This window comes from Juglans regia, chromosome 1, assembly GCF_001411555.2.
Source record: "Juglans regia cultivar Chandler chromosome 1, Walnut 2.0, whole genome shotgun sequence".
Taxonomy (NCBI): domain Eukaryota; kingdom Viridiplantae; phylum Streptophyta; class Magnoliopsida; order Fagales; family Juglandaceae; genus Juglans; species Juglans regia.
Window position 1 is genome coordinate 25,658,800 of NC_049901.1, and position 24,787 is coordinate 25,683,586.

Sequence of the window (24,787 nt, forward strand, 5' to 3'; positions counted from 1 at the left end):
ATTAAGAGTGAAACACGAGTGGAGTGTCATTATTCGAGTGTAAACACGTGAGGGAGTGTGTGAGGTTTACTTTTTTTTTTGCCACTAACTTTCTCTTGTGTAGCGCCTGATAATGTCTCATCGGAGTAGCGCATCACCAAGGGGGAGAGCAGATAACTCATCCTTTGTGTTGCAAGCCATGCAACAACAGTTTGAGCGGTTGAACATGGTGTTGGGTGAAGTGAGGGATAGGATGGATCATCAAGAAGCAGCGATTAGAAATCTACAAGATAGGAGGGATAGGAGGCGACGTGAGCATAGAGTTGAAAATCAGTATGAGAATGAAGGAGATGGTGAGGAAGAGGAAGATATAGCATCTGACGTTGGGTCGGGTAGAAATAGAGGAGTTAGGCATGAAAGAGGACTTGAGGGGAATCTAAGGGGTCGGGATGGTGTAGATAGGGACCTTGGTAGCATCAAAATGAAAATACCATCTTTCCAAGGTAGAACTGACCCTGAGGTTTATCTAGAGTGGGAGAAAAAAATAGAGTTGGTGTTTGATTGCCATAATTACTCTGAGGAGAAGAAAGTGAAGTTGGCGGTAATTGAGTTCACTGATTATGCTATTATTTGGTGGGATCAATTAGTGACCAATAGGAGAAGGAATTATGAGAGGCCTATAGAGACATGGGGAGAGTTGAAAGCTCTCATGAGGCGGAGATTTGTTCCTAGCCATTACTATAGAGACCTTTTCCAGAAATTACAAAATCTTACACAGGGGTCTAGGAGTGTGGAGGATTACCATAAGGAGATGGAGGTGGCGATGATTCGGGCTAATGTAGAGGAGGACCGAGAGGCCACCATGGCTAGATTTTTGAGTGGGTTGAATAGGGACATAGCCAATGTAATTGAATTGCAGCATTATGTGGAGATAGAGGACATGGTGCACATGGCTATGAAGGTGGAGAGGCAATTAAAGAGAAAAGGGACAGCAAGGTACACTACGGTTTCTAGCACTACTTGGAAATCAAAATGGGATAGGAATGATCCAGCTGAAGCAAAGAGAAAGACCGAACCACCTAAGGGAAAAGATGAGGGAACTAGCAACAAACCCAAGGTAGAATCCCAACCTTCACGGAATAGAGATATCAAATGTTTTAAGTGTTTGGGTTCAGGGCACTTTGCTTCTCAATGTCCAAATAGGAGGGTGATGATTATGCGTGACAATGGGGAGGTGATGACTGAGAGTGAGGATGATAGTGATGAGGTGCCCGAGTTGGATGATGCTAGTGAAGATGATGGAGTGGTATACCCTGTGACAGGTGAGTCTCTTGTTGCCAGGCGTGCTCTTAATGCACACATTAAGGTGGATGATGCAGAGCAACAGAGAGAGAACATTTTCCATACTAGATGCCATGTCAACAATAAGGTATGTAGTATGATCATTGATGGAGGGAGTTGTACTAATGTGGCTAGCACTACTTTGGTTGAGAAATTGAATTTACCAACCTTAAAACACTCTAGACCATACAAATTGCAGTGGTTGAATGATTGTGGAGAGGTTAGGGTGGATAAACAAGTGTTAGTTACTTTTTCTATTGGGAAGTATCAAGATGAGGTGCTTTGTGATGTTGTGCCTATGCATGCGGGCCATATTTTGTTGGGGAGGCCGTGGCAGTATGATAGGAGAGTGACACATGATGGGTTCAAGAACATGTACAGCTTTGAAAAGGAGGGCAAAACAATTAAACTTGCTCCTTTAACTCAAAGCCAGGTCTATGAAGACCAATTGAAATTGAAAAGTGAGGTTGCTCAAAAAAGAAAGAGTGAAAATGAGAGTGATCAGAAGAGAAAGAGTGAAAATGAGAGTGATCAAAAAAGGAAGAGTGAAAAAGAGATTGAGCTAAAAAGAAAGAGTGAGAGTGAATATGAGCATAAAAGAAAGAGTGAGAAAGAAAGTAGAGAGATGGCAGAGAGTAAAGAAAAAATAGTGGAGCCACGAGAGAAAAAAGAAAGAGAGTCTTCTGAGAGAAAAGGAAAGGCAAAAGTGAGTTTCTATGCAAGAGAGAGTGAGGTTAAGAGGGCTTTCTTCGCAGATCGCCCTATGATTTTTCTTGTCTATAAAGAGTCTTATCTTACTCTTGATGAAACTAACCAGTCTCTTCCTAGTTTGGCTGTTTCTTTGTTGCAAGAGTTTGAGGATGTATTCCCGGAGGAGATGCCAAATGAGTTGCCACCCATTAGAGGCATTGAGCACCAGATTGATTTTGTGCCCGGGGCTGCTATTCCAAACCGACCAGCCTATAGGAGTAATCCAGAGGAGACAAAGGAGCTTCAGAGGCAAGTTGAGGATTTGATGAGCAAGGGGTACGTGAGGGAGAGCATGAGCCCTTGTGCAGTACCAGTGCTACTAGTGCCAAAGAAGGATGGGACGTGGAGGATGTGCATTGATTGCAGGGCGGTCAACAATATCACGGTAAAGTATCGCCATCCCATTCCTAGATTGGATGATATGCTTGATGAATTGCATGGTTCATGTATTTTCAGTAAAATTGATCTTAAAAGTGGATACCATCAAATTAGAATGAAAGAGGGTGATGAATGGAAAACTGCTTTTAAGACTAAGTATGGGATTTATGAATGGTTGGTTATGCCATTTGGACTTACAAATGCGCCCAGTACTTTCATGAGATTAATGAACCATGTCCTACGTGCATTCATAGGCAAGTTTGTGGTTGTGTACTTTGATGATATCTTAGTGTACAGCAAGAACTTAAATGAACATATTGAGCATTTGAGATATGTGTTTGATGTGTTGAGATGTGAAAAGTTGTATGCTAATTTCAAGAAATGTGCCTTTTGCATGGAAAAAGTTGTTTTTCTTGGTTACGTTGTTAGTACAAAGGGTATTGAGGTGGATGAAGAGAAAGTCAAGGCCATCAAGGAGTGGCCAACGCCAAAAAGCATCACTGAGGTAAGAAGCTTTCATGGGTTAGCTAGCTTTTATCGGCGTTTTGTTAAAGACTTGAGCACCATTGCTGCACCACTCACTGAAGTAATTAAAAAGAATGTTGGGTTTCATTGGGGCGCTAATCAAGAGAATGCTTTTGCCACTATTAAAGAAAGGTTGTGCTCTGCACCTGTGTTAGCATTACCTGATTTTAACAAAGCTTTTGAGATTGAATGTGATGCCTCAGGAATAGGGATTGGAGCCGTTTTGATGCAGGATAGGCGGCCCATAGCCTTCTTCAGTGAAAAGTTAAGTGGGGCATCCCTGAAGTACCCTACTTATGACAAAGAGCTTTATGCTCTTGTTCGTGCATTAGAGACTTGGCAGCACTACCTATGGCCAAGGGAATTTGTGATCCACACCGATCATGAATCATTGAAGCATCTCAAGGGTCAAGGTAAGTTGAATAAAAGGCATGCTAGATGGATGGAATACATTGAGACCTTTCCCTATGTCATCCGTTACAAGCAAGGTAAGGAGAACATTGTTGCTGATGCTCTATCCCGGAGGTATGTACTTCTTACTTCTATGAGTGCCAAAATGCTTGGGTTTGAATACGTGAAAGACATGTATGCCGATGATGCTGATTTTTCAAATGTGTATGTGGCATGTGATAAGGTGGCATTTGGTAAGTTTTACAAGCATGATGGTTATTTGTTTAAAGAAAGCAAACTTTGTCTGCCAAATTGTTCTATGCGTGAATTATTGGTGCGTGAGGCACATGGTGGGGGATTAATGGGACACTTTGGTGTCAAGAAAACTTTAGACATTTTGCATGAACATTTCTTTTGGCCTAAGATGAAGAGAGATGTTAACCGTATTTGTGGAAGGTGCATTACATGTAGAAAGGCCAAATCTAAGGTTTTGCCACATGGGTTGTATACACCCTTACCCGTTCCTAGTGAGCCATGGGTAGACATATCTATGGACTTTGTTTTGGGGCTGCCTAGGACCAAAAGGGGTAGAGATTCTATTTTTGTTGTTGTGGATAGATTCAGTAAGATGGCACATTTCATTCCATGCCATAAAACAGATGATGCAACAAATATAGCTGACTTGTTTTTCAGGGAGATAGTGCGACTCCATGGTGTACCTAGGAGTATTGTTTCTGATAGGGATGTTAAATTCCTTAGCTACTTTTGGAAGGTGTTGTGGGGGAAATTGGGTACTAAGCTCTTATTTTCCACTACTTGTCATCCACAGACTGATGGTCAGACTGAAGTAGTTAATAGGACTTTAACTCAGCTTTTACGCACTGTTGTTCATAAGAATTTAAAAACTTGGGAGGATTGTTTGCCATTTATAGAATTTGCATATAATAGGACGATGCATACTACTACTTCATACTCTCCTTTTGAAATTGTTTATGGATTTAATCCACTTACTCCTTTGGATTTGATGCCTTTACCTGTTGATGACAGGAGTAGTTTGGATGGACAAAAGAAGGCGGAGTTGGTGAAGTCACTTCATGAGAGGGTACGGCTTCAAATTGCCCAAAAGAATGAAAGGGTTGCTTCCCAAGCCAATAAAGGACGAAGGCGTGTCATCTTTGAACCAGGAGATTGGGTTTGGGTTCACATGCGCAAAGAAAGATTCCCAGCCCATAGAAGGACTAAGTTGCATCCTCGAGGAGATGGACCTTTCCAAATTCTTGAGAAAATTAATGACAATGCATATAAAGTGGATCTTCCAGGTGAGTATAAAGTTTCTGCAACTTTCAATGTTTCTGATCTTTCTCCTTTTGATGTAGGTGAAGATTCGAGGTCGAATCCTTTTGAGGAGAGGGGGAATGATAGGAACCAAGGTGGGCCTACTCTTAAAGATCCTTTGCAAGTTCCAGATGGGCCAATTACAAGATCAAGGGCCAAGAAGATCAAGGAAGCAATGCAAGGATTGGTGCAATCCACCTGGGATGAAGCCAGCAAGAGCCCAACACTGAAGATGGGTCTGAAAGAAGAAGAACCAGTTTTGATCCACTTTATTCAAGCTGTGGAAGACATGACTTAAAGATACGGCCTATTGTTATTGGAGGCTTCCAATTTGGTTAAATGATTTATTTTATTAGTTTAGAATAAGTGGGCTTGAAGATGCTTGACTCACATGTCTTATTTCTTTTGAACTATGTTTTTGGGAAGGCCTTGTATTTTGGCCAAGGGCTTATTTGGAAAATTACATTTTAGGAACTAGGGTTTCATCAATTTACTGTTGGGGTTACTGTAGCCGCGCGTACTGTAGCTGCTACTGTTCATCAAGGGTAATTTTGGGTAAAAGGGCATTATTTTGGCTAGGGTTTTGATTAGGTTTGGCTTTAAAAACTCTTTGTAGCCTCATTTGAGATTTAGACAATATTGAATTTTATTTGTGAGTTGAGTTTTCTCCTCTTGTTCTTGATTGAACTCTTGAACTTATCAAAGGTAAATCACAACCTTTGTGGCGTTCCTCCTTTGTAATCTGGGTTCTTGAGACGGGTTCTTCAACGGGTCTAGATTTTAATATAATCTAGGTTCTTGAAACGAGTTCTCATCGGGTCTAGATTCTCCATCCTTGACTTGATTTTGGCTTTCTTGGGGAGTTTTCAAATTGATTGTGGGTTCAAGGGAATTCATTCCCACGGGTTCATATCACGTAAGTAGATCCCGAAGGTTTTACCATAGTAAAGGGCACGTAAGAGCATGGGATAGAAGGAGAGTGTTCCAAGTGAAATGTAGTTCTATTATAGTATAAGTTGTATATGGATTAGATAGAGAATGACGTCAATGTTATGTGTATGCATGTAGGTTGCCATCTAGTTTTACGTATAACGCCCGTCTTTGTGGTAGGACTTTTTACAAAATATTTTTATTAAAGGACGATGGAAATTACCATCCGATTTAAAACTTTTCACTTGCATACCTAGAGTGCGAGACTCCACATTTATAAATTGAAATGTGCTTTGACAATAAAAGAGGTTTATAGCGGAAAACATAAATCTTATAATAAAAAGGCCTCTCGTGCATTTAAAACTCGTGTCTAGACTTCCGTGCTCTTTTCCATTGGCCGTGTCCGTCCTGATCATGCAGTTCCTGTGGGGGAGGGACATCCATAAAAACTAAAATGACTCGAAGACTCGTAAGCATTACTTCCTACAGTTAAAATATAACAATATAGGTTTTCATTCATGCATTCATCATCCGTACATACTATTACGTGCATGCAAACGTGTCGTATGTGCGTTCGTTTCAAAATGTCATTGGACGGGGTTTTTCTCTTTTAAATATGGGCTTCCTTTTCGTAAAACGTTTCGCTCGTCAGTGCCTTCATTTTTTCAAGAGTTCGTGCATGTTTACGTGCATACGTGCATTCTTTTGAAAACATCACTGGACGAGGCTTTTCTTTCAAAAGACTTTTCTTTCTTTAAAACGTGTCCCCCGTCAGTGCTTCATTTCCTAAAGGTTCGTGCATTCGTGCGTTCATACATACATGCATACATCCATTCATTCTTATCACTTTCATAGGCCAGTATACACTGTTATGCCCCGTGTGTTTTGGGGTTAGCGGTCTTCCTTTGGACCCAGATTCCACCCGTGGCCACGGGTTGGGAACCTTTTTCATGGGGGGTAGCACTGGGTGCACTTCCAGTACTACTTACCCGGCATTTCTATTTGCTCATTCATTGGTACCCTTTTCATTCATTCATGTGGCCTTTACGTATCTTCATACATTTCATGCTTTCATTTCTTTCTTTCTTGCTTTTCATTCATTCATTCATTTTGTTCATGTGATATGAACTCGCGGGAAAAGAATCCCTTGAACCCACAGTCAATTTGAGAACTCCCCAACAAAGCCAAAATCAAGTCAATGGATGGAGAACATAGACCCGATGAGAACTCGTTTCAAGAACCTAGATTATATTAAAATCTAGACCCGTTGAAGAACACATCTCAAGAACCCAGATTACAAAGGAGGAACGCCACAAAGGTTGTGATTTACCTTTGATAAGTTCAAAAGTTCAATTAAGAACAAGAGGAGTAAAACTCAACTCACAATGAATAAATTCATCAAATTTCATAATCTTCATAAACTGATTAAAATGAGGCTACATAGAGTATTTAAAGCAAAACTTAATGAAACCCTAGCCAAAATAAACCCACATCTTCCCAAAGTGCCCCTGGATGAACAGTGCTGTAGCTACAGTAACCCTAACCCTAGTTCAATAAAATAATAACTTTCCCAACATGCCCTTGCATAGGCCCCCTTAAGTGCTTACCCTAATAAACTCAATTATTCTAAACTAATAAAATAAGTTCTTTAAATGAATTAAATAAGTTGAAACCCTTCAAGAGCCCAATGCCTTTAAGTCTTGTCGTTGCCCTCTTCCATAGCTGATCAAATGAATCAAATCTGGATCTTCATCTTTCAAGCCCCTACGCTCTTGCTAAACTCGTCCGAAGTTGGATTGCATCAATCGTTGCAGTGTCTCCTTGATCTTCTTAGCCCATCTGGAAGTTGCAAATGATCTTTAAGACTAGGTCCATATTGGTTCCCATCATTCCCCCTCTCCTCAAGAGGATTCGACGTCGAATCTACACCTGGATCAAAGGTAAAATGGTTAGTAACATTGAAAATAGTAGAAACGGGATACTGATGGGAACCATGATGGGCCTAGTCTTAAAGATCACGGAGACAATGCAAGGATTGATGCAATCCACTTGGGACGAGTTTAGCAAGAGCCCAACATTCAAGATGAGGCTTGAAGGATGAAGATCCAATTTTGATTCATTTGATCAGCTATGAAAGATGGCAACAACAAGACTTAAAGGCTTTGGGCTCTTGAAAGGTTACAACTTATTTAATTCATTTAAAAAACTTATTTTATTAGTTTAGAATAATTGAGTTTATTATGGGAAGCACTTAAGGGGGCCTATGCAAGGGTATGTTGGGAAAGTTATTATTTTATTGAACTAGGGTTAGGGTTACTGTAGCCGAGTTACTGTAGCACCGTACTGTAGCCGCGGCACTGTTCACTCAGGGGTATTTTTGGAAGATGGGGTTTTATTTTATCTAGGGTTTTAATTAGATTTTGCTTTAAATACTCTATGTAGCCTCATTCTAATCAGTTTATGAAGTTTATGAAATTTGATGAATTTATTCATTGTGAGTTGAGTTTTACTCCTCTTGTTCTTAATTGAACTTTTGAACTTATCAAAGGTAAATCACAACCTTTGTGGCGTTCCTCCTTTGTAATTTGGGTTCTTGAGACGGGTTCTTCAATGGGTCTAGATTTTAATATAATTTAGGTTCTTGAAACGAGTTCTCATCGGGTCTAGATTCTCCATCCATAGACTTGATTTTGGCTTTCTTGGGAAGTTTTCAAATTGACTGTGGGTTCAAGGGATTCCTTTCCCGCGGGTTCATATCATTTGGTATTCAGAGCAAGGTTTCCAATCAGGTCTGATTCTATCTTTTAATTCTAGCATCCTCAAATTTAATTCTAGGGCTTCATTGTTCTAGGCTTGCCAAAAAAAAAAAAAAATAGAAACAAAAAGTAGGCTGCCGAAATTCTTAGGATTTTGGGTTTGGCTGAAATTTGCATCACCTAGGGTTTCAATATTCTAGGGTTTCCTATATCTCTAAGTCTGTCAATTGCTTGGAGTGTCGTTCCATTGATTCTCTTCTACTTCATTGTCCATGCTTGTGTGTTTGAATTCAATTGGTTGGTTTTCACAACTGACTATTGCTGTTTGTGGATGAATTAGAAAAGAAAAGAAAAGAAAGGAAAGGAAAAGAAAAGAAAAGAAAGGAAAGGAAAGGAAAGGAAAAGAAAAGAAAAAAAAATTCGAAAAAAAAAAAAGAGGATGAAGAAAAGAGAAGGTAGCATATTCAAAGTTGCTACATAGTTACAACAAAGAGAAAGAAAGAAATTTGTTGATTAAACCTTATGATCAAAGGGGCTGCTGCATACATCACTCAAGTTGGTATATTGTCTTATTGTTAGTCTTTCATTCGTATAACTTCATTGATTCTCGTGTCATTTTTATTCCTTCATGTTTCTCTTGTTCTTGTTTCCTGGATCTAATTACTAGTTGGGATAATACAAGGTTGTATTGTCTTGATTTAGTTCAACTAGTTCTTAATGAACTTGAGTGGGAAAACTCTTGAGGTAAAAGGCAAGAGAGTGTGAGATTATTATCGAGTAAAAAGCCAATTCAGAGTTACACACGAGTGGAGTGTCATTATTTGAGTGTAAACACGTAAGGGAGTGTGTGAGGTTTTTCACTAACATTCTTTTTGTGCAGCACATTATGATGTCTCATAGGAGTGACTCATCACCAAAGGAGATGGTAGATAACACATCCTTTGTGTTGCAACTCATGCAACAACAGTTTGAGAAGTTGAACTTAGTGTTGGGTGAAGTGAGGGATAGGATGGATCATCAATATGTGGTAATTAGAAATCTTCATGGCAGGAGAGATAGGAGGCGTCCCGAGTTTAGTGTTGAAAATGGGTATGAGAATGAAGAGTATGGTGATTCTCTTGTTACTAGGCACGCACTCAATACAAAAATTAAGATGGATAATATAGAGCAGAAGAGTGAGAATATTTTTCATACTAGATGCCACATCAACAACAATGTATGTAGTATGATCATTGATTTGAGGAGTTGTATTAATTTGGCTAGCACTACTTTAGTTGAGAAATTGAATTTACGTACCTTGAAACACCCTAGACCATACATGTTGCACTGGTTGAGTGATTGTGGGGAGGTTAGGGTTAGGGTAAATAAGCAAGTGCTAGTTTCTTTTTCAATTGGGAAATACCAGGATATGGTGCTTTGTGATGTAGTGCCTATACATGCTAGTCATATTTTGTTGGGGAAGTCATGGCAGTATGATAGGAACGTGATCCATGATGGGTTAAGGAACATGTACAGTTTTGAAAAAGATAGAAAAACAATCAAACTTGCTCCTTTAACTCCAACACAGGTCCATGGGGATCAATTGAAGCTGAAATGTGAGGTTGCTCAAAACAGAAAGAGTGAAAATGAGAGTGATAAAAAAAGAAAGAGTAAAAGTGAGAGTGATCAAAAAAAAAAAAAGTGAAAAGGAGATTGAGCAAACAAAGAAGTGTGAAAGTGAGAATGAGCTGAAAAGCGAGAGTGAAGATGAGAGTGAAAGTGAAAGTGAGATTGAGCTGAAAAGCAAGAGTGAATGTGAGATTGAGAAGAAAAGAAATAGTGAGACCGAAATGGAGAAAGAGAAAAAAATGAGAGAGAAAAAAGAAGAGGGTGAGACTAAGACCTCAAGCAAAAGAGAGAATGAGTTGAAAAATAATTATGAGGTCGAGAGTACAAAAAAAGATGAAGAAAAAGAGAGTGACAGAAAAAAAGAGAGTGAAAAGAAAAAAGAGTGTGAAAGGGAAAAAGAGAGTGAAAAAGAAAAAGAGAGTGAAAAGAAAAGAGAGTGTGAAGAAAGTGAGAGAAAAACAAAGAGAAAAGTGAGTTTTTATGCTAAGGCGAGTCTTAATCCTAACGAACTTGACGTATGTTTGCCTAGTATTGTTGTCTCTTTGTTGCAGGGATATGAGGTCGTGTTTCCAAGTGGTGTATTTAGTGGATTGCCACCTAATAGGGAGATAGAGCACTACATTGATTTTGTGCCAAGTGCGACAATTCCTAACCGACCTTTCTTGGAAAAACATGAGTCATTGACACATTTAAAGGGACAAGGTAAGTTGTTGACTAGAATGCATGCTAGGCGGGAGGATTGTGTTCAGACTTTTCCTCATGTATTCAAATACACACAAGGTATGAAAAATTTTGTGGTTGATACTTTAGCAAGAAGGTATGTCCTTGTCTTCATTTTAGATGCAAAATTGTTGAGATTTGAATATGATAAGGGATTGCATGCTAATGATGATGACTTTGCTAGTGTGTATGGGACATGTGAGAAAGCATCTTTTGGTAAGTTCTATAAACTAGATTGGTACTTGTTTAGAAATATTAGATTTTGTGTACCTACTAGTTTTATGCATAAGTTGTTTGTGTGTGATAGACATGCTGGTTTGTTGGGTAACCTTGGTGTAAGGAAGACTTTTGTTGTGTTGCATGAACATTTGTGGGAATATCATTTGCCTTTCAATGGCGTGTTGCATGAACGTTTGTGGAAGTATCAATTGTCATTCATCGATGTGTTACATGAATGTTTGTGGGAGTATCATTTGCCTTTCATTGACGTGTTACATGAACGTTTGTGGAAGTATCATTTGTCATTCATTAACATGTTGCATGAACGTTTGTGGGAGTATCATTTGCCATACATTGACTTGTTGCATGAACGTTTACAGGAGTATCATTTGCGTTTCAATGAGTTTGCATATATGGACTTTGTTTTGGGGCTGCCTAGGAAAGAAAGAAGTAGAGATTCTATTTATATGGTTGTGGATAGATTTATAAAGTTTGCATATAATAGGACCATGCATACTACCACTTTATATTTTCCTTTCGCAATTGTTTATAGCCCTAATCCATTTACTCCTTTTGAATTAATGCCTTTACCTGTTGACGACATGAGTAGCTTGGATGGATCTTTTCAAATTCTTGAACAAATTAATGATATTGAATATGAAATTAATGATAATATTACTAACGTTTTTCCCTTTGATCCAGGTGGAGATTCAAGGTTGAATCCTTTTGAGGAGAGGGGGATTGATGGGAACCAAGGTGGAGATTCGAGTCGAATCCTTTTGAGGAGAGGGGAATGATGAGAACCATGATGGGCCTAGTCTTAAAGATCACGGAGACAATGCAAGGATTGATGCAATCCACTTGGGACGAGTTTAGCAAGAGCCCAACATTCAAGATGAGGCTTGAAGGATGAAGATCCAATTTTGATTCATTTGATCAGCTATGGAAGATGGCAACAACAAGACTTAAAGGCTTTGGGCTCTTGATGGGTTACAACTTATTTAATTCATTTAAAAAACTTATTTTATTAGTTTAGAATAATTGAGTTTATTGTGGGAAGCACTTAAGGGGGCCTATGCAAGGGTATGTTGGGAAAGTTATTATTTTATTGAACTAGGGTTAGGGTTACTGTAGCCGAGTTACTGTAGCACCGTACTGTAGCCGCGGTACTGTTCACTCAGGGGTATTTTTGGAAGATGGGGTTTTATTTTATCTAGGTTTTTAATTAAGTTTTGCTTTAAATACTCTATGTAGCCTCATTCTAATCAGTTTATGAAGTTTATGAAATTTGATGAATTTATTCATTGTGAGTTGAGTTTTACTACTCTTGTTCTTAATTGAACTTTTGAACTTATCAAAGGTAAATCACAACCTTTGTGGCGTTCTTCCTTTGTAATTTGGGTTCTTGAGACGGGTTCTTCAATGGGTCTAGATTTTAATATAATTTAGGTTCTTGAAACGAGTTCTCATCAGATCTAGATTCTCTATCCATAGACTTGATTTTGGCTTTCTTGGGAAGTTTTCAAATTGACTGTGGGTTCAAGGGATTCCTTTCCCGCGAATTGACTGTGGGTTCAAGGGATTCCTTTCCCGCGAATTGACTGTGGGTTCAAGGGATTCCTTTCCCGCGGGTTCATATCAGATACTTACCTGGAAGATCTATTAGATATGCATTTTCATTAAATTGTTCAAGAATTTGGAATAGTCCATCCAAGCTACTCCTATCATCAACTGGTAACTTTAAGTCTATAAACAATTTCAATTGGTGAAAATTTAGTAGAAGCATGAACACTCCAATTATATGTGAACTCAATGAATGACAAACAATACTCCCACAAATGTTCATAAAGCACATCTAAGGTCTTCCTTGAACCAAAATGACCACTGCAATATGCAAACTCAATGAATGACAAATAATACTCCCGCAAACGTTCATGCAACAAGTCAATGAATGGCAAATGATACTCTCACAAACGTTCATGCAACACGTCTGAAATCTTATTTTCACCAAAATGACCACTTCAATTATATGCAAGCTCAATGAAACGCAAATGATACTCCTGCAAATGTTCATGCAACACGTCAATGTATGGCAAATGGTACTCCCACAAACGTTCATGCAACACATCAATGAATGAAAAATGATACTTCCACAAACGTTCATGCAATACGTCTTTGAATGACAAATGATATTTTCATAAACATTCATGCAACACAACAAAAATCTTCCTTACACCAAGGTTACCCAACAAACCACCATGTCTATAACACATAACCAACTTACGCACAAAACTAGTAGGCACACAAAGTACATTATCTCTAAACAAGTACCAATCTAGTTTATGGAACTTACCAAACGATGCTTTATCATATGTTCCATACACACTAGAAAAGTCATAATCATTAGCATGCAATTCCTTATCATATATAAGTCTCAACAATTTTGCATCTAAAATGAAGACAAGGACATACCTTCTTGCTAAAGCATGAATGACAAAATTTTCCATAACTTGTGTGTATTTGAATACATGAAGAAAAGTCTCAACATTGTCCTCCCACTTAGCATGCATTCTACTCAACAACTTACCTTGTCCCTTTAAGTGTGTTGAGGACTCATGTTCTTCAAATAAAGGTAGAATAGGAATTGTCACACCTGGCACAAGATCAATGTAGTACTCTATCTCCCTAATAGGTGGCAATCTACTAAACACACCGCTAGGAATCACGATCTCGTATCCCTGCAACAAAGAAACAACACTTGGCAAAGAGTCGGTAAATTCGTTAGTGTAAAAACTCACTTTTATCTTTCTATTTCTCTCTACAATCTCTCTTTGTTTTTCCTCTTGTGGCTCCACTCTTTTTTCTTGACTCTCAACCACCTCTCTATTTTCTTTTTCTCTCTCTCTTTCTTTTGATGTTTTGGCCTCATTCTTTTTTTTCCTCTCACTCTCTTTGTTCTTTTCACTCTATGTTTTTCTTTCACTCTCTTCTTTTTTTGAACTCTATGCCTCACAATTGTTTTTCAACTCATTCTCTCTTTTTCTTGAGGTGTCAGCCTCACCCAACTTCCGTCCACTTGGTGGTTCGATCTTCCATTTTGTTACAGCTTGATCATTTTTGTCCCACTTTGATTTCCAAGGAGTACTAGAAACCGAAGTATACTAATTGGCCAGTAAACCCTGTGACAATAATGTGTGCTACTTGATGATCAGTGACCAAAGATGTATATCCTAGGTAATAAATAGATAATAGATAATAGAAATAGAAATAATCGGTGGTAAAACTGGCCATATGCATGATAGTAGATAGAGCAGGCGATATAACCGACCATATATGCATGATGAAGTAAATAATATAAGAAAGAGATATGAAATAAAATTCTTTATTAAAAACATAATACTTACAAGGAGACTAATTCTCAAAGGAGTTGGAGGTTGAAGACATAAGGAAAAGAAGATTGGGAGATTTACAAAGTGAGCAGGACTGGAACAAAGAGGCTTGGGTGAGAGAGGAAGGGATTTCAGATAAAGAATTATGAATACCCTTCTTCCTTCGGGAACCCCTTTATATAGGTACTAGAACAGTACAATACAGTAATTCTAATAATATATGAACAGTACCAGCCGACACTAAAAACAAACTAACAGTGTACAGGACAAGTAAACTAGTATGTACAATTTTTTGACATGAATAATTATCTTCTGGGGAGGTAATATTCCTGTCAACTTCCGTCCATCATGCTGACTAATTGAGAAAGTAGTAATCTTTTGGAATCACATAATCTGATGGTCATAATTCACTAATTCCAGTTCAAATGGGTCTTGAGAATCTATCAGTTGTACTGGATGGTAAGGTGAGTAATCTTGAGAAGGAGAGGCGGCTTGGTTACTCTGAAAATGAGAGGCCTGTTAAGAAGGTGAGGCCTGATGGGCTGGTGATAAGTGGGTTGCAGTAGTGGAGATAATCTGCCTAGATGTTGTACTTCTTCTTCATCCTCACTGTTTGAAACCTGTGATATTGCTTCGGCTAATTTTTTCAAATCCTTTTTGATGGTAATGTATGCTAGTTGAGCTTGAAATCTGCTTCGTTGGACTAGAACTTCTGGAGTTTTAGTAACTTTTGAAAACATCTTTACTACATGATCATAAATGTATTTTTCCCACCATTTGACAGAAACTAGGAGGGCTAGAAACATAATGGATTCGAGAGAGGGATGAGGTTTTGATATGAACCTGTGGGAATGAATTCCCTTGAACCCACAATCAATTTAAAAACTCCCCAAGAAAGCCAAAACTCAAGTCGAGGATGGAGAATCTAGACCTGATGAGAACCCGTTTCAAGAACCTAGATTATATTAAAATCTAGACCCGTTGAAGAACCCGTCTCAATAACCCAGATTACAAATGAGGAACGCCACAAAGTTTGTGATTTACCTTTGATAAGTTCAAGAGTTCAATGAAGAACAAGAGGACAAAACTCAACTCACAAATAAAATTCAATATTGTCTAATCTCTCAAATGAGGCTACAAAGAGTTTTTAAACCCAAACCTAATCAAAACCCTAGCCAAAATAAAGCCCCTTTTACCCAAAATTACCCTGGATGAACAGTACCTGCTACAGTCGCGCGGCTACAGTAACCCCTACAATAAATTGATGAAAGCCTAGTTCCTAAAATGTAACTTTCCAAATAAGCCCTTGGCCAAAATACAAGGCCTTCCCAAAAACATAGTTCATAAGAAATAAGACATGTGAGCCAAGCATCTTCAAGCCTACTTATTCTAAACTAATAAAATAAATCATTTAACCAAGTTAGAAGCCTCCAATAACAATAGGCCGTATCTCTAAGTCATATCTTCCACAACTTGAATAAAGTGGATCAAAGCTGGTTCTTCTTCTTTCAGACCCATCTTCAGTGTTGGGCTTTTGCTGGCTTAATCCCAAGTGGATTGCACCAATCCTTGCATTGCTTCCTTGATCTTCTTGGCTCTTGATCTTGTAATTGGCCCATCTGGAACTTGCAAAGGATCTTTAAGAGTAGGCCCACCTTGGTTCCAATCATTTCCCCTCTCCTCAAAAGAATTCAACCTCGAATCTTCACCTACATCAAAAGGAGAAAGATCAGAAACATTGAAAGTTGCAAAAACTTTATACTCACCTGGAAGATCCACTTTATATGCATTGTCATTAATTTTCTCAAGAATTTGGAAAGGTCCATCTCCTCGAGGATGCAACTTAGTCCTTCTATGGGCTGGGAATCTTTCTTTGCGCATGTGAACCCAAACCCAATCGCCTGATTCAAAGATGACACGCCTTCGTCCTTTATTGGCTTGGGAAGCAACCCTTTCATTATTTTGGGCAATTTGAAGCCGTACCCTCTCATGAAGTGACTTCACCAACTCCGCTTTCTTTTGTCCATCCAAACTACTCCTGTCATCAACAGGTAAAGGCATCAAATCCAAAGGAGTAAATGGATTAAATCCATAAACAATTTCAAAAGGAGAGTATGAAGTAGTAGTTTGTATCGTCCTATTATATGCACAAACTCTATAAATGGCAAACAATCCTCCCAAGTTTTTAAATTCTTATGAACAACAGTGCGTAAAAGCTGAGTTAAAGTCCTATTAACTACTTCAGTCTGACCATCAGTTTGCAGATGACAAGTAGTGGAAAATAAGAGCTTTGTACCCAATTTCCCCCACAACACCTTCCAAAAGTAGCTAAATAATTTAACATCCCTATCAGAAACAATACTCCTAGGTACACCATGGAGTCGCACTATCTCTCGGAAAAACAAGTCAACTATGTTTGTTGCATCATCTGTTTTATGGCATGGAATGAAATGTGACATCTTACTGAATCTATCCACAACCACAAAAATATAATCTCTACTTCTTTTGGTCCTAGGCAGCCCCAAAACAAAGTCCATAGATATGTCTACCCATGGCTCATTAGGAACGGGTAAGGGTGTATACAACTCATATGGCAAAACCTTAGATTTGGCCTTTCTACATGTAATGCACCTTCCACAAATACGGTAGAACTGACCTTAGGGCAAACTCAAGGTAGAACTGACCCTGAAATTTATTTAGAGTGGGAGAAAAGAATTGAGTTGGTGTTTAATTGTCATAACTACTTTGAGGAGAAGAAGGTGAAGTTGGCTGTAATTGAGTTCACTGATTATGAGATTGTTTGGTGGGATCAATGAGTGACCAATAGGAGGAGGAATCTTGAGAGGCCTGTAGAAACATGGAGAGAGTTGAAAGCTATCATGCGGCGGAGATTTGTACCTAGCCACTACTACAGAGACCTCTACCAAAAATTACAAAATCTTATACAGGGGTCTAGGAGTGTAGAGGACTACCATAAGGAGATGGAGGTGGCGATGATTCGGGCTAATGTAGTGGAGGATCGGGAGGCCACGATGACAAGATTATTGAGGGGGTTGAATAGGGAGATAGCCAATGTAGTTGAGTTGCAACATTATGAGGAGGTAGAGGACATGGTGCACATGGCTATGATGGTGGAGAGACGGCTAAAAGGAAAAGGGTACATCAAGGTATACTTCGGTTTCTAATACACCTTGGAAATCAAAGTGGGATAAAAATGATCAAGTTGTAGCAAAGGGGAAGACCGAACCACCAATGGGAAAAGATTTGGGTGAGGCTGAAACCTCAAGAAAAGAGAGAATGAGTTGAATAACAATTGTGAGGCCGAGAGTTCAAAAAAAGAGGAGACTGAAAGAAAAACTGAGAGTGAAAAGAACAAAGAGTGAGTGGAAAAAAGAGAATGAGGCCGAAACATCAAAAGAAAAAGAGAGAGAAAAGGAAAATAGAGTTGAGAGTCAAGAAAAAAGAGTGAAGCCACAAGAGGAAAAAGAAAGAGAGATTGTAGATAGAAATAAAAAGACAAAAGTGAGTTTTTATGCTAAGGCAAGCTCTTATGCTAACGAATTTAACGACTCTTTGCCTAGTGTTGTTGTTTCTTTCTTGCAGGGATATGAGGTCGTGTCACCTATTAAGGAGATAGAGCACTACATTGATCTTGACACCAGAATGACTACTCCAAATATATGCAAACTCAATGAAGGGCAAATGATAGTCCCACAAACGTTCATGCAACAGGTCAATGTATGGCAAATGATACTCCCACAAACATTCATGCAACACATCAATGAATGACAATTGATACTTCCATAAACGTTCATGCAACACGTCATTGAAAGGCAAATGATATTCCCACAAACGTTCATGCAAGACAACAAAAGTCTGACTTACACCATGGTTACCCAACAAACCACCATGTCTGATGGGAACCAAGGTGGGCCTAGTCTTAAAGATATGTTGCACGTTCCAGATGGGCCAAATACAAGTTCAAGGGCTTAAACGATGAAGATTATGCTTTGATTCAATTCATAAGCTATGGAAAGGGCAACAACATAACTTATAGGCTTTGGACACTTGAAGGCTTTCAACTTATTTAATTAATTTCAAGGACCTATTTTATTTGCTTAGAATAATTGGGTTTATAACTATGTAAGGGCATGTTGGGAAAGTTATTATTTTATTGAACTAGGGTTAGGGTTACTGTAGCCGAGTTACTGTAGCTCGGCACTGTAGCCGCGGCACTGTTCATCCAGGGGTACTTTTGGAAGATGGGGGTTTATTTTGGCTAGGGTTTCATTAGGTTTTCCTTTAAATACTCTATGTAGCCTCATTTTAATCAGATTATGAAGTTTATGAAATTTGATGAATTTATTCATTGTGAGTTGAGTTTTACTCCTCTTGTTCTTAATTGAACTTTTGAACTTATCAAAGGTAAATCACAACCTTTGTGGCGTTCCTCCTTTGTAATCTGGGTTCTTGAGACGGGTTCTTCAACGGGTCTAGATTTTAATATAATCTAGGTTCTTGAAACAAGTTCTCATCGGGTCTAGGTTCTCCATCCTTTGACTTGATTTTGGCTTTCTTGGGAAGTTTTCAAATTGACTGTGGGTTCAAGGGATTCCTTTCCCGCGGGTTCATATCATTTGGTATCAGAGCCAGGTTTCCAATCAGGTCTGATTCTATCTTTTAATTATAGCATCCTTTAATTTAATTCTAGGGCTTCATTGTGCTAGGATTGCCAAAAAAAAAAAATAGAAACAAAAAGTAGGCTTCCAAAATTCTTAGGATTTTGGGTTTGGCTGAAATTTGCATCACCTAGGGTTTCAAAATTCTAGGGTTTCCTGCATCTCTAAGTTTATCTGTTGCTTGGAGTGTCGTTCCATTGATTCTCTTCTTCTTCATTGTCGTGCTTGAATTCAATTGCTTGATTTTCACAACTGAATATTGCTATTTGTGATTGAATTGGTGAAAAGAAAAGAAAGGAAAAGAAAAGAAAAGAAAAAAGAAAGGAAAAGAAAAGAAAAGAAAAGAAAATTCAAAAAAAAAAAAAAGTAGAAGAATAAGAGGAAGAAGAAGAAGAAAAGAGAAGGTAGCATATTCAAAGTTGCTACATAGTTTCAACAAAGAGAAAGAAAGTTTTTGTTGATTAAGCTTTTATCATCATAGGAGCTGATTACATCTTTCTTGTATAGATTACTCTTTCCCTCGTATAAATTCCTAGAGTCTCGTGCCATTTTTTTTTTCATTCCTTCCGTGTTTCTCTTGTTCTTGTTTCTTGGACCTAATTACTAGTTGGGATAAAACAAGGTTGCTTTGTCTTGATTGAGTCAATTAGTTCTTAAAGAACTTGAGTGGGAAAACTCTTGAGGTAAAAGGCAAAGAGAGTGTGAGACTATTATCGAAAAAAGCCAATTAAGAGTGAAACACGAGTGGAGTGTCATTATTGGAGTGTAAACACGTGAGGGAGTGTGTGAGGTTTACTTTTTTTTTTTTTTTTCTACCACTAACATTCTCTTGTGTAGCGCCTGATAATGTCTCATCGGAGTAGCGCATCACTAAGGGGGAGAGCAGATAACTCATCCTTTGTGTTGCAAGCCCTGCAACAACAGTTTGAGCGGTTGAACTTGGTGTTGGGTGAAGTGAGGGATAGTATGGATAATCAAGAAGCAGTGATTAGAAATTTGCAAGGTGAGAGAGATAGGAGGCGATGTGAGTCTAGAATTGGGAATGGGTATAAGAATGGAGAGTTTGGTGAGGATGAGGAAGGCTTAACATCTGAAGTTGGATTGGGTGGACATAGAGGAGTTAGGCATGGAAGAGGCCTTAGGGCAAACTCAGGGGGTCGAGATAGAGTAGATAAGAACCTTGGGAGCATCAAAATGAAAATACCATCATTTCAAGGTAGAACTGACCCTGAAGTTTATTTAGAGTGGGAGAAAAGAATAGAGTTGGTGTTTGATTGTCATAATTACTCTGAGGAGAAGAAGGTGAAGTTGGCTGTAATTGAGTTCACTGATTATGCGACTATTTGGTGGGATCAATTAGTGACCAATAGGAGGAGGAATCTTGAGAGACCTGTTGAAACATGGAGAGAGTTGAAAGCTATCATGAGGCGGAGATTTGTATGTAGCCACTACTATAGAGACCTCTACCAAAAATTAGAAAATCTTATACAGGGGTCTAGGAGTGTAGAGGACTACCATAAGGAGATGGAGATGGCTATTATTCGGGCTAATGTAGTGGAGGATCGGGAGGCCAAAATGACAAGATTTTTGAGGGGGTTGAATAGGGAGATAGCCAATATAGTTCAGTTGCAACATTATGAGGAGGTAGAGGACATGGTGCACATGGCTATGACGGTGGAGAGAAGGCTAAAAGGAAAGGGTATATCAAGGTATACTTCAGTTTCTAGTACTCCTTGGAAACCAAAGTGGGACAAAAATGATCAAGTTGTAGCAAAGGGGAAGAGCGAACCATCAAAGGGAAAAGATTTGGGTGAGGCTGAAACCTCAAGAAAAAGAGAGAATGAGTTGAAAAACAATTGTGAGGCCAAGAGTTCAAAAAAAGAGGAGAGTGAAAGAAAAACAGAGAGTGAAAAGAACAAAGAGAGTGGGAGGAAAAAAGAGAATGAGGCCGAAACATCAAAAGAAAGAGAGAGAGAAAAAGAAAATAGAGAGGTGGTTGAGAGTCAAGAAAAAAGAGTGGAGACACAAGAGGAAAAAGAAAGAGAGATTGTAGAGAGAAATAAAAAGACAAAAGTGAGTTTTTATGCTAAGGCCAGCTTTTATGCTAACGAATTTAACAACTATTTGCCTAGTGTTGTTGTTTCTTTGTTGCAGGGATATGAGGTCGTGATTCCTAGAGGTGTGTTTAGGGGATTGTCACCTATTAGGGAGATAGAGCACTACGTTGATCTTGTGCCAGGAGCGACAATTCCTAACCGACCTTTATTTGAAGAACATCAGTTCCTGGCACACTTAAAGGGACAAGGTAAGTTGTTGAGTAAAATGCATGCTAAGTGGGAGGACTGTATTGAGACTTTTCCTCATGTATTCAAATACACACAAGGTATGGAAAATTTTGTGATTGATGCTTTAGCAGGAAAGTATGTTCTTGTTTTCATTTTAGATGCAAGATTGTTGGGACTTGAATATGATATAGAATTGCATGCTAATGATGATGACTTTGCTAGTGTGTATGGAACAAGTGAGAAAGCATCGTTCGGTAAGTTCGATAAACTAGATTGGTACTTGTTTAGAGGGAATAGATTTTGTGTGCCTACTAGTTTTTTGCGTAAGTTGCTTGGGTGTGATAGACATGCTGGTTTGTTGGGTGACCTTGGTGCAAGGAAAGATTTAGGTTTGTTTCTTGAACGTTTGTGGGAGTATCATTTGCCATTCATTGAATTGTTACATGGACGTTTCCGGGAGTATCATTTGCCATTCATTGAGTTTACATATTGGAGTGGTCATTTTAGTTCCAGGAAGACTTTAGATGTGCTTCATGAACATTTGTGGGAGTATTGTTTACCATTCATTGAGTTTACATATAATTGGAGTGTTCATGCTACTACTAAATTTTCACCATTTGACATTGTTTATAGACTTGATCGATTTACTCCTTTAGATTTAACACCTTTACCTGTTGATGACAGGAGTAGCTTGGATGGTCTTTTCCAAACTCCTGAACAAATTAATGAAAATGCATGTCTAATGGATCTTTCAGGTAACTATCTTGTTTTTACTATTTTCAATGTTACTAACCATTTTCCCTTTGATCCAGGTGGAGATTCGAGGTCGAATCCTTTTGAGGAGAGGGGGAATGATGGGAACCAAGGTGGGCCTAGTCTTAAAGATATGTTGCACGTTCCAGATGGGCCAAATACAAGTTCAAGGGCTTAAACGATGAAGATTATGCTTTGATTCAATTCATAAGCTATGGAAAGGGCAACAACATAACTTATAGGCTTTGGACACTTGAAGGCTTTCAACTTATTTAATTAATTTCAAGGACCTATTTTATTTGCTTAGAATAATTGGGTTTATACCTATGTAAGGGCATGTTGGGAAAGTTATTATTTTATTGAACTAGGGTTAGGGTTACTGTAGCCGAGTTACTGTAGCTCGGCACTGTAGCCGCGGCACTGTTCATCCAGGGGTACTTTTGGAAGATGGGGGTTTATTTTGGCTAGGGTTTCATTAGGTTTTCCTTTAAATACTCTATGTAGCCTCATTTTAATCAGATTATGAAGTTTATGAAATTTGATGAATTTATTCATTGTGAGTTGAGTTTTACTCCTCTTGTTCTTAATTGAACTTTTGAACTTATCAAAGGTAAATCACAACCTTTGTGGCGTTCCTCCTTTGTAATCTGGGTTCTTGAGACGGGTTCTTCAACGGGTCTAGATTTTAATATAATCTAGGTTCTTGAAACAAGTTCTCATCGGGTCTAGGTTCTCCATCCTTTGACTTGATTTTGGCTTTCTTGGGAAGTTTTCAAATTGACTGTGGGTTCAAGGGATTCCTTTCCCGCGGGTTCATATCAATGTCCATCACACACAAGCAACTTACGCATAAAACTAGTAGGTACACAAAATCTATTCTTTCTAAACAAGTACCAATCTAGTTTATAGAACTTACCAAACGATGCTTTCTCACGTGTTCCATACACACTAACAAAGTCATCATCATTAGCATGCAATTCCTTATCATACTCAAGTTTCAACAATTTTGCGTCTAAAATGAAGATAAGTACATACCTTCATGAGGAAAAGTCTCAAGACAATCCTCCCGCTTAGCACGCATTATAGTCAACAACTTACCTTGTTCCTTTATGTGTGTCAACGACTCATATTCTTCCAAGAAAGGTCGGTTAGGAATTGTTGCACCTAGCACAAAATCAATGTAATGCTCTATCTCCCTAATGGGTGGCAATCCACTAAATACACCACTTGGAAACACGACCTCATATCCCTGCAACAAAGAGACAACATGATGGGAACCAAGGTGGGCCTAGTTTTAAAGATATGTTGCATGTTCTAGATTGGCCAAATACGAGTTCAAGAGCTTAAATGATGAAGATTCAGCTTTGATACATTTGATGAACTATGGAAAGGGCAACAACAAGACTTAAAGGCTTTGGGCACTTGAAGGCTTTCAACTTATTTAATTCATTTAAAGCACTTATTTTATTAGTTTCGAATAATTGGGTTTATTATGGGAAACACTTAAGGGGGCCTATGCAAAGGCATGTTGGGAAAGTTATTATTTTATTGAACTAGGGTTAGGGTTACTGTAGCCGAGTTACTGTAGCGCGGCACTGTTCATCCAGGGGCACTTTTGGAAGATGGGGGTTTATTTTGGCTAGGGTTTCATTAGGTTTTCCTTTAAATACTCTATGTAGCCTCATTCTAATCAGTTCATGAAGTTTATGAAATTTGATGAATTTATTCATTGTAAGTTGAGTTTTACTCCTCTTGTTCTTAATTGAACTTTTGAACTTATCAAAGGTAAATCACAACCTTTGTGGCGTTCCTCCTTTATAATTTGGGTTCTTGAGACGGGTTCTTCAATGGGTCTAGATTTTAATATAATCTAGGCTCTTGAAACGAGTTCTCATCGGGTCTAGATTCTCCATCCATAGACTTGATTTTGACTTTCTTGGGAAGTTTTCAAATTGACTGTGGGTTCAAGGGATTCCTTTCCCCCGGGTTCATATCATTTGGTATCAGAGCCAGGTTTCCAATCAGGTCTGATTCTATCTTTTAATTTTAGCATCCTTAAATTTAATTCTAGAGCTTCATTGTTCTAGGGTTGCCAAAAAAAAAAAAAAATTGAAACAAAAAGTAGGCGGCCAAAATTCTTAGGGTTTTTGGGTTTGGCTGAAATTTGCATCACCTAGGGTTTCAAAATTCTAGGGTTTCTTACATCTCTAAGTTTGTCAATTGCTTGGAGTGTCGTTCTATTGATTCTCTTCTACTTCATTGTCCATGCTTGTGTGTTTGAATTCATTTGGTTGGTTTTCACAACTGAATATTGCTGTTTGAATTAGAGAAAAGAAAAGAAAGGAAAAGAAAAAGAAAAGAAAGGAAAGGAAAAGAAAAGAAAAGAAAATTCGAAAAAAAAAAAAAGAAGAAGAAAAGAAAAGATGAAGATGAAGAAAAGAGAATGTAGCATATTCAAAGTTGCTACATAGTTACAACTAAGAGAAAGAAAGAAATTTGTTGATTAAACCTTATAATCAAAGGGGCTGCTGCATACATCACTCAAGTTGGTATCTTGTCTTATTGTTACTCTTTCATTCGTATAACTTCATTGATTCTCGTGTCATTTTTATTCCTTCAAGTTTCTCTTGTTCTTGTTTCCTGGATCTAATTACTAGTTAGGATAAAACAAGGTTGCCTTCTCTTGATTGAGTTCATTTTGTTCTGAAAGAACTTGAGTGGGAAAGCTCTTGAGGTAAAAGGCAAGAGAG

General features: G+C 38.4%; 1 protein-coding gene across 1 annotated transcript in view; it reads left to right on the top strand.

Moving 5' to 3' along the window:
- Positions 1-556: 556 nt before the first annotated feature.
- Positions 557-24,787, top strand: part of LOC118348570 — a gene marked incomplete at its 5' end in the record, with an annotated part of 38,162 nt that continues 13,931 nt past the window's right edge. The window contains 5 exons of the mRNA XM_035690516.1: positions 557-1,669; positions 2,174-2,419; positions 2,867-3,502; positions 3,632-4,412; positions 4,551-4,885. Of these exons, the coding sequence (XP_035546409.1) occupies positions 557-1,669; positions 2,174-2,419; positions 2,867-3,502; positions 3,632-4,412; positions 4,551-4,885 (3,111 nt within the window). The remainder of the gene's footprint in view (positions 1,670-2,173; positions 2,420-2,866; positions 3,503-3,631; positions 4,413-4,550; positions 4,886-24,787) is intronic.